The 11,130-nt window shown below is 41.7% G+C and overlaps 1 protein-coding gene across 1 annotated transcript in view; it reads right to left on the bottom strand.

The window, feature by feature from the left end:
* Positions 1-10,705: 10,705 nt before the first annotated feature.
* The window catches only part of LOC138969660 (uncharacterized), a 1,299-nt gene continuing 874 nt past the window's right edge, over positions 10,706-11,130 (bottom strand). Inside the window, exon 1 of the mRNA XM_070342518.1 lies at positions 10,706-11,130. This exon is cut by the window's right edge and continues 874 nt beyond it. Coding sequence (XP_070198619.1) covers positions 10,706-11,130 — 425 coding nt within the window.

Genomic DNA, 11,130 nt, shown 5'->3' with positions numbered 1-11,130 from the left:
TTCGGTCGAGCGGAGTAACAGTTCCTATATACACGTTGACGATGACTTATAATTCAGATTAGGGGGCTCGGTAGCTTAGTTGGTAGAGCACTGGACTTGTGATCGGTCGCAGGTTTGAATTCGGGCCGGGACGGTTACGGGTCAACTAAATGTGCAGACCCAGAGACGGAAGCCATATCCTACCCCCGTGTCACCACAATGGCACGTAAAAGATCTTGGTCATTCTGCCATAAGTGCAGATGGCTGATACCACCTTAACACGCATGCACTTGAGTATCTCGAATCATATAACCCATATATTGTCCTTAAGAGGCTAGGCGAAATATTTAGCCTGTAGGACATAAACCATTCTCTCTTTCCTTTCATTCAGATTCAAATCTTACGCGTCACATCAAGTACTTAGCTCCTATTGGTACCATGCACCATGCTCTACTGTCTCTAAAGATAATAAAGCTGACACTCAACTTACGTGGCGAACATTATACATTTTCATACGATCGGGTCGTATGACATTTATTTTAGGGTGATACAGTGGAACCCCCCTTTTAAGGCACCCACATTTAAGACTCCCTCCTTTTTCTCGGACTCTCTGTTCTTAACCTCTGTTCAATTACCCCCAGTTTAAGACCCCCTCCTTTTTAAGACCGATTTTCTCAGATTTTTGGATATCCTAAAAGGGGGGTTTCAATGTACAGTAATGTCAGACTCAAGTCTTTCGCGATTAAAGCACCGAGCTCTTTGTGGTACGTACATCCCATTGATCTAGATAAAGCTGAGATTCCCACTACGTAAAAGGGAATTAGACAAATTAGACATATTGATAAGATCGGGAAAACAAAATAATGGCATGCTGTCAGACATTTGTCCTGTATCCTACTCGGGCCTGGAACGAGGTTCCGCAAAGGTCAAGGCACGCGACCTCCTGCTGTAGAGGAACTTGAATTCTTCGTAATCTGATACCGACACTCACTCGAGTTCACGTGATGTATGACGTCATAAAGTTTTGAAAAAACAAGCTTTCATTGGTCAGTGTTGGGTTTTGTGTAAGACGGGGCTGTCGTTTGGATGAATACGTGGGAAAAAAAAACCTTGAGATTGCAAATCAATTTTCTGTTACAAACAAGCAAATCAACAAACAAACAAAAAACAGACAAGCATGCAAGCACGTAAAGAAACAAGCAGACAAAACAAATAGAAAAAGAAAGAAAGAAACAAACAAACAAACACACAAACAAACAAACACAAAACAGACAAACAAACAATACATGCAGACCAAACATACCAACAAACCAGTACAAATAAAAAATACACAAAGAAACAGACAACAAAAAAAACAAAAACAAAAACCTTTACTTATAAAAGAAGAAGAAAAACAACCAAAGGAAAGACACAGGAATAGAAGAAAACTTGGAAAACAAGCAGACAGCTAGACAGCTAGACAGACAGCTAGACAGACAGCTAGACAGCTAGACAGACAGCTAGACAGACAGCTAGACAGCTAGACAGACAGCTAGACAGACAGCTAGACAGACAGCTAGACAGACAGCTAGACAGCTAGACAGACAGACAGAAAGACAGCTAGACAGCTAGACAGACAGATAGACAGACAGCTAAACAGACAGCTAGACAGACAGCTAGACAGCTCGACAGACAGCTAGACAGACAGCTAGACAGACAGCTAGACAGACAGCTAGACAGACAGCTAGACAGACAGCTAGACAGACACAAGTTGCAGAGATACATAACCAAACTGCTACGGATCCCCAAAACAAGTTAGTTTTGCAGACGACAAGCAAAATGTATAGTGCATGCACCGACCGACCTCCCATAGTCATAAGTCAGACGAATTAAATAATTCGGTCGACGTATTGCGCATACAACACAATGTTTCTGTCCTTCAAAACATCCGGAAACAAGAAGATATGATATGATATCTGTCACATATACAGTGAGGTTATATTGTTATTGCTGACGCAATGTGACAGCAGTGCAGTGACTAGTGTTTGCGTGGCGCGGTTTCCGGGTTCACTAACCATGTAATATACGAATGATATAGTACAGTACGGACGTACTTTTGAAAGTTAGCTTGTTTTGAATGATTTACGATTTTCTACCAATCTGGAATCGTTGCTCATATAATTATATTTGCCGGATGAACAATTATAATCTGTTTTTGTGTGTTTGTTTGTTTGTTTGTTTGTTTCTGTGTTTGTTCCTTGGTTTGTTTGTTTGTTTGTTTGTTTCTTTCTTTCTTTCTTTTTTCTTTCTTTTCTCCAATTCATCTTGATTTTTATATTTAGTCAAGTTTTGACTAAATATTTTAACATCGAGGGGGAATCGAAACGAGGGTCGTGGTGTATGTGTGTGTGTATGTGTGTGTGTGTGTGCGTGCGTGTAGAGCGATTCAGACCAAACTACTGGACCGATCTTTATGAAATTTGACATGAGAGTTCCTGGGATTGATATCCCCATACGTTTTTTTCATTTTTTTGATAAATGTCTTTGATGACGTCATATCCGGCTTTTCGTGAAAGTTGAGGCGGCACTGTCACGCCCTCATTTTTCAACCAAATTGGTTGAAATTTTGGTCAAGTAATCTTCGACGAAGCCCGGGGTTCGGTATTGCATTTCAGCTTGGTGGCTTAAAAATTAATTAATGACTTTGGTCATTAAAAATCTGAAAATTGTAAAAAAAAATAAAAATTTATAAAACGATCCAAATTTACGTTTATCTTATTCTCCATCATTTGCTGATTCCAAAAACATATAAATATGTTATATTCGGATTAAAAACAAGCTCTGAAAATTAAATATATAAAAATTATTATCAAAATTAAATTGTCCAAATCAATTTAAAAACACTTTCATCTTATTCCTTGTCGGTTCCTGATTCCAAAAACATATAGATATGATATGTTTGGATTAAAAACACGCTCAGAAAGTTAAAACAAAGAGAGGTACAGAAAAGCGTGCTATCCTTCTTAGCGCAACTACTACCCCGCTCTTCTTGTCAATTTCACTGTCTTTGCCATGAGCGGTGGACTGACGATGCTACGAGTATACGGTCTTGCTGAAAAATGGCAGCTACTTGACTAAATATTGTATTTTCGCCTTACGCGACTTGTTTCTTTTCTTTTGGGTGTCGTGGGTTTCTTGTGTGCGCAATACTGTCAATCTGATTTCAACAGACAAAACACGTTGTACATCACAACCTACAATCAAGACAAAACAAGCGAGGGATGGTCAATAGATTGTGAAAGATAAGTTGCAAAAAGAAACAACAAGCCTTTTAAACTAGCATCCCTGTGAAAACAATCCTAACATCGTGCTCAAGATGAGTATGTCACCAAATTACAATTTTGCAAATGAATAAATACAAAGGAAGAAATAAAAGAAAGAAAGAAAGAAAGAAAGAAAGAAAGAAAGAACGAATCACGGAAAGAAAGAAATAAGAAAAGAAAAAGAAAGAAAGAAAGAAAAGGGAAAAGAAAGACATAAACAAAGGAAGAAAAAACAAGTCGCGTAAGGCGAAAATACAATATTTAGTCAAGTAGCTGTCGAACTCACAGAATGAAACTGAACGCAACGCAACGCAGCAAGACCGTATACTCGTAGCATCGTCACTCCACCGCCCGTGGCAAAGGCAGTGCACGTGGAATTGACAAGAAGAGCGGGGTATTCGTTGCGCTGAGAAGGATAGCACGCTTTTCTGTACCTCTCTTCGTTTTAACTTTCTGAGCGTGTTTTTAATCCAAACATATCATATCTATATATTTTTGGAATCAGGAACCGACAAGGAATAAGATGAAAGTGTTTTTAAATTGATTTCGAAAAAAAACATTTGATAATAATTTTTATATGTTTAATTTTCAGAGCTTGTTTTTAATCCGAATAAAGCATATTTATATGTTTTTGGAATCAGCAAATGATGGAGAATGAGATAAACGTAAATTTGGATCGTTTTATAAATTTTTATTTTTTTTTACAATTTTCAGATTTTTAATGACCAAAGTCATTAATTAATTTTTAAGCCACCAAGCTGAAATGCAATACCGAACCCCGGGCTTCGTCGAAGAGTACTTGACGAAAATTTCAACCAATTTGGTTGAAAAATGAGGGCGTGACAGTGCCGCCTCAACTTTCACGAAAAGCCGGATATGACGTCATCAAAGACATTTATCAAAAAAATGAAAAAAACGTTCGGGGATTTCATACCCAGGAACTCTCATGTCAAATTTCATAAAGATCGGTCCAGTAGTTTAGTCTGAATCGCTCTACACACACACACAGACAGACAGACAGACGCACATACACCACGACCCTCGTTTCGATTCCCCCTCGATGTTAAAATATTTAGTCAAAACTTGACTAAATATAAAAAGAAACAAACAAATTTCTTGGTTTTTATTAATAGGCATCAACAACATTAGCAACAACAACGACAAAAACAACAGCAACAAACCAAACATCTGACGTCATTAAAAAATAACAAGTCGCGTAAGGCGAAAATACAATATTTAGTCAAGTAGCTGTCGAACGTGAAATTGACAAGAAGAGCGGGGTAGTGGTTACGCTATGCTGCATAGCACGCTTTTCTGTACCTCTCTTCGTTTTAACTTTCTGAGCGTGTTTTTAATCCAAACATATCATATCTATATATTTTTGGAATCAGGAACCGACAAGGAATAAGATGAAAGTGTTTTTAAATTGATTTCGAAAAAAAAAATTTGATAATAATTTTTATATATTTAATTTTCAGAGCTTGTTTTTAATCCGAATATAACATATTTATATGTTTTTGGAATCAGCAAATGATGGAGAATAAGATAAACGTAAATTTGGATCGTTTTATAAATTTTTATTTTTTTTTACAATTTTCAGATTTTTAATGACCAAAGTCATTAATTAATTTTTAAGCCACCAAGCTGAAATGCAATACCGAACCCCGGGCTTCGTCGAAGAGTACTTGACCAAAATTTCAACCAATTTGGTTGAAAAATGAGGGCGTGACAGTGCCGCCTCAACTTTTACGAAAAGCCGGATATGACGTCATCAAAGACATTTATCAAAAAAATGAAAAAAACGTATGGGGATATCATACCCAGGAACTCTCATGTCAAATTTCATAAAGATCGGTCCAGTAGTTTGGTCTGAATCGCTCTACACGCACGCACGCACGCACACACACACACACACATACACACACACATACACCACGACCCTCGTTTCGATTCCCCCTCGATGTTAAAATATTTAGTCAAAACTTGACTAAATATAAAAAGCGCTTGCGTCTGCGTCAAAACGGTCAAACGTGAGAGGTCAAACCTGAGCAACACAAACTTTTAAAGTCCACGCACACGAATCTCCAAAGGCGAAAGGTTACTCAGTGCACTTTAAATCCGGCCTCACTCATCCACCTCTCAAAAACATGTTATTTCCTCACTTCCATAAATTTGGAAGGGAGAGGGGCGGGAAGCAGAGGGGAGATTGGAATAGGGAGGGGGGGGGGAGGGGGACGGGGGAGGTTTAAGACACACTCTCACCCCTCCCGCAGCTGTTGAAACCATGTTCCGCTCGTAAATTCTCTCTTCACCCCAGAGCACTTTTTTTTTTCAAATAACATTTTGGGCGGTATAGAGCAGTGTATCCCTCGTTAGGACCCTGTCGTGGCAGGGGGTCTGAGACAGGTGACGCGGGTTGGGAAGAGAGGTTGCAAAACATCGCACGACTTTGCAGAATAACTTGTGCCGGGATGTGGCTTAGAGGGTAAAGCTCGGAGTCTGAGGAAGGCCTGAATCCCAGCACGACTTTTTATGATAACTTGTGCCGGGATGTGGCTTAGAGGTTAAAGCTCAGAGTCTGAAGGCCTAACTCTCAGCACGACTTTTTATGATAACTTGTGCCGGGATGTGGCTTAGAGGGTAAAGCTCAGAGTCTGAGGAAGGCCTAACTCTCAGCACGACTAGTAATGTTTATGATAACTTGTGCCGGGATGTGGCTCAGAGGTTAAAGCTCACAGTCTGAGAAAGGCCGTAAGTATCTCAGTTCGAAGGGTCGGAAAACATAGCTCGATCAGTCAGTAACGCGTTTGCGTTGAAACCAGTTGTCGCCTATCGGAGATGGTTCGATCCCCATGTTCGGCGAGGGATTTGCTTCCCAGATTCAACTTTGTGTACTCTCCTTAGTGTCTGAACACCCCCGTGTGCACGCATGCGCACGATAAAGACCCCAAGGTCACAGCAAAAGTCTCAGGCCTTGGAAAACACGAATACACATTTGCAGGGGGGGAAAATGTGGGCAGCTCGGTTCTGTCCGGCCTGCACGCTATCCCCAGGGAGAGCAGCCCCAACTTCATTGAGGGCATTCCTCAATGACCAGAACAAGATACCAAATACTGTCCACCCCAAAATATCAGGGTCTTGTGAACTGGTGCAAAATGCCGTGGCGGCCATGGGTTGATCAGTTGAAGTGGCGGTGAGAACACATGAAAGCATACTTGTTAAGCCTTTCTTAAGTTTTCTTCTTCTCTCTTAATTTGATCTGTACGGTGAATTGTGCAATCATGGTAAATTATATAACTCCTGCTTCATCCAAGAATACCAACAAAGTGCACGGCAGAGGAGAGGGCGGACTAACTTAGTGGGCCACACAAATCCAGGAACTGCATCATTTCCGGTGGCAGGGAACGCCTAAAACTAACGAAGCCAAAATCAAAACCTTGTGAGGTCCGCGGCACAGTAGTGGGTCCGCGGTGGCACAACAGCACAATAACACCCTAAGTCCGCATCCACGATAAAAGAAGAGGTTACACGCGGCCGAGCATAACATTCACGCTGCTGTTGATGCAAGGATTGCTAACCCGAAAGGTTCTTCAAGTGTTTTTTGATTGTTTACAGCCTGCGCGGCTTTATTGTAAAACGTTGGATTGCACTCCCGCACCAACCGAAACCTTTATCGTCAAAATACAAATTAAATGTTCTTGTATATGTTAAGTGCACGAAGCTTTGGCACTGCGTAGTCAACTCCGAGCTGAAATAAAGAAAGCTTTTAGGCTTTTACATCAGGTAAGATCATCCTTCCACTTTCACAAATACCACCAATCAAAAGCTTGGCTAGCTAACTTGTGTGCAAAGGGAGAATTTTTGCGCAACTATTTGTAACTGACACCATAGACCTATATTAAATATAGGTCCCTGCTGACACCCAGCTCAATCTTCCAGAACTGTTCACTCTGCACAACTAAGCAGCAAGGCTGGTCTTTTTTGGTATGTATGAGAAATGTCCTAGAAATATTAAAAAAAAATGAACAAAGTTATAATCAAAGTTATAATATAATCATTATTTTTGTTTAGTAAATTCATCCCAACGGCATGTAATTTTTTTGAAAAAGAGAAAAAGTTACACATTTCCTAAAACTTTGCATGACATTTATATATTACAAAAATATCCCCGAATGAAATTATAAATTTAAACATGTACTGTACTGGTGTTGTGACTTTATTGCAACATAATCCAAAAGGAACGGATGCTTTAATCTTATGTCAGACCTGTCACGATTTGCAACATCGACGGTTCCCACGAGAAGAAGGACTAGTCTTTAATCCCCTCACTATGACGTAGGTTTAGCCTCACACTACGGTCAGAAAGCGACGGGGAGTCATCCTGGACTCATGATCATGGTGTGAGACTGACCATAAACACATCATCGCGATTTATTCTCCGGCGATGACATCAAAGACCCAACGTCTTTCGCACTTTGCAGCCTACTTCACCGTCGCGATATAACCTTCGTGGTTGAAAACGACGTTAAACACACACACACACACACACACACACACACACACACACACACACACACACACACACACACACACACACAAAAAGCCTACTTCAGTAATCCTGATGTTCGGTGTGGTTTAGCTTTCCTTCAGACATGCGTCTCCGTTTAGACGTCACGAATATAACCAGTGATTTACACCTTATTATTTTGTCAGTAACGGGCGGCCATACAGTGCGTTAGGATAGGGAACGCTCAGGGCGACAACTAATAGGTACTGATGTGAGGGATTGACTGCCTAAAGGGTGTATCTTGTATGTGTGTGTGTCCAGTGAATTAAGGTATAACTGTTGTTTATGGTACCTGTGACGTTAGCACTGACCTGAGATGTTTACATGGGAAGACAGCTTTTGTCATAGACAAGCAGCAAACACAACTTCCGATGAAGGCTAAAGGCGTTCGCTAACAAGTTTGGTGTTTGCGGTGTTTTTAAAACCAGTTGTCATAAGCTCTTTGGTCCGACCCCCACGTTCGGCAAGGGATTTATTTTTTTATCTTTGTACAGACTCTCCTCGGTGTCTGAACTCCCCTGTGTGCACGCATGCGCATGATAAAGACCCCAAGTTCACAGCGACAGTCTAAGGCTTCAAAACATTAATACAGTAAACGCATGCAGTGAAAAGAAGAAAACAAATGGGTAGTGCCGCACTGTACGGCACCTCGCTTTACCCGGTGAGAAATGAGGGTAGCCTCACAGGACTATATGCCCAAATAAAGCACAATAAGCAAACAAACGAAAATATATTAGTTTTCGACTGGTGTCGTGTAAAAACTACACATTTTGACCCCCCCTCTCTCTCTCTCTCTCTCTCTCTCTTTTTTCTCTCTCTCTCTCTCTCTTTCTCTCCCACTCTCTCTTTTTCTTTCTCTCTCTCTCTCTCTCTCTCTCTCTCTCTCTCACTCTCTCTCTCTCCCCCACCTCTCTAGCTCTCTCTCTCTCTCCCACTCTCTCTTTCTTTCTCTCTCTCTCTCACTCTCTCTCTCCCCCTCACTCTCTCTCAGTCTCTCCCCCCTCTCTCTCTCACTCTCTCTCTCTCTCCCTCTCTCCCCTCCCTCTCTCTCTCTCTCTCTCTCTCTCTCTCTCTTATCCCCGAACAGGGTTCACAGGGTGCAACCTTCACTATAGTGGCGACACACAGACGGAGGTGGTGCACTTACCTGAAAGATCAAAGACGCCGCCGGTGTAACAAACAGGTGACCGCCACAGGTAAGTAGAAGTTCGGCAACCTGCAGGTAACAGCTTCTTAACAGCAATCTTCACGCTGCTGTCTCCTTTGAGAAATTAACCCGTAAAGGTGTTTTCTAAATTTCCATCTCGTTACCTCTTTAATCTGCAACCATGTTGCTGTTGTTGTTGTTGTTGTTGCTGATGTTGTGGTTGTTGTTGTTGGTGTTGGTGTTGATGTTGTTGTGGTTGTTGTTGTTGGTGGTGTTGATGTTGTTGATGTTCTTAACAGCAATCTTCACGCTGCTGCCTCCTTTAAGAAATTAACCCGTAAAGGTCTTTTCTAAATTTCCATCTCGTTACCTCTTTAATCTGCAACGATGTTGCTGTTGTTGTCGTTGTTGTTGTTGTTGATGTTGTTGTGGTTGTTGTTGTTGTTGATGTTGTTGGTGTTGGTGTTGGTGTTGATGTTGTTGTGGTTGTTGTTGTTGGTGGTGGTGTTGATGTTGTTGTGGTTGTTGTTGCTGATGTTGTTGTTGGTGGGGGTGGGGGTGGTGTTGGCGGTAGCAGTGATGAGGTTGGCAGGTGTGGAGGTGGTGTGTGTGTGTGGGGTCGGGGGGGCCGGGGCGGTCTGTCTGTGGTTCGTTAAGGAAAGTATTTGTCCAACTATCTGTGCACGTAATATGTGTCTGTGTAAACATAACTGGGAATAACACACACACACACATACACACCCCCGCACAGGCACCCACATACACACACACACACACACACACACACAAACACACACATACACACATACATATACTTGTATATCACCTGCCACCATATACGACTCCACTTTTTCGCGTTCCGAAAACCACCTCCCTCCCCATTCTCACATCCCACCCTCCTGCCAAATACTATAAGCGGCTCACAACTTTCTAAACTAAGCTCCTTTCAAATTTGAAAAAAACGAAAAAATCACCATCACCTCCCACTACGTGAAAAAGCAGCTTTCTATTTCTAATCAGAGTATATAGTAGCGGGCGTTTATTATTGTACCCTTTAAATAAATATAAATCATTTCCTTTCCAAATCTAGACACAAAAAGGAATAAAAGAACAACAACACCCAAGTGCTACGTTTGCGCTTCAACCGTATAAGGGCTTCGAGATACATCTATATAGCTGTCAGAAGGAAAACAATGTGATGTTGACGCAAAATGTGCACATGTGTTTCTCAGGTTCCCTGGGCGATTCCCAGGCGAGTTCAGACGCTTCTAAACTTTGAACACTCTTTCGGAATAACTTTTCTTTGAATCAATGGAAATTATTCGCTTCCTGTTCCTAAAATAAAACAACGAATTATCTTACAATGAAGAGCTTGTGCATTAATTGTACAGAGGTTTGAAATTCCTAATAATCTATAAATTGTTATAGCGGTGTTTTTTTTAGATGGAACACCATGCGTTTACACTATGTATAGAAAACTGAAAGGGGTATTCAGGCGTTCGTGCTTATGACGGTGTGCTTACTAGTTTATCATTTTACATTTCTGAACGGCGCATTTACGTCCGTCTTTCTTTATGGCATTACGGAAAACGAAACATGTTTACATGGTAAATGTTTACCGTGACATGAACACACTGGTTGGATTCCAGAACAGACATGTCCCACGTTATGAAGATCTTCTTCTTCTTCTTCTGCGTTCGACGGTTGTGTCTAGGGTCGTAGTTCCGCTGCTGTCGTGAACTGGAACGTCGCTTTCAGGTCTTCTGACGTTCCCCAGAGCTTGGTCTCCAGTGTAGCTCCTTCTGGCCAGATCTGGTTCCGCAGCAGAGTGAAGTTTGTGCATGTATTCAATACATGTTCTACTGTCTGGTCGGCCGCCCCACAATCGCACAATGCCGACTCTGCTACGCCGATCCTTTTCAGGTGCGCTTTAAAGCCGCAGTGCCCTGTACGCAGCCGGAAGATGGCAGTCTGCTCTGCACGGCTGAGGCGGTGGATGGGGTCTTGGTCTGGCTTGTAGCCTCCGTTTCTTTCTTTGAATGCTGTCTTCCAGCGATGCTTGATGAGGGTTTTGGTCTCTCGGAAGGACAGGCTGGTTTCTGGTTGTTCCTGTCTTCCTGCATCTTTGGCCAGAC

The sequence above is a fragment of the Littorina saxatilis genome, linkage group LG6 (assembly GCF_037325665.1).
Source record: "Littorina saxatilis isolate snail1 linkage group LG6, US_GU_Lsax_2.0, whole genome shotgun sequence".
Classification (NCBI taxonomy): domain Eukaryota; kingdom Metazoa; phylum Mollusca; class Gastropoda; order Littorinimorpha; family Littorinidae; genus Littorina; species Littorina saxatilis.
The sequence above is the reverse complement of the archived record's forward strand: the minus strand, read 5'-3'. Positions and strand labels throughout refer to the sequence as shown.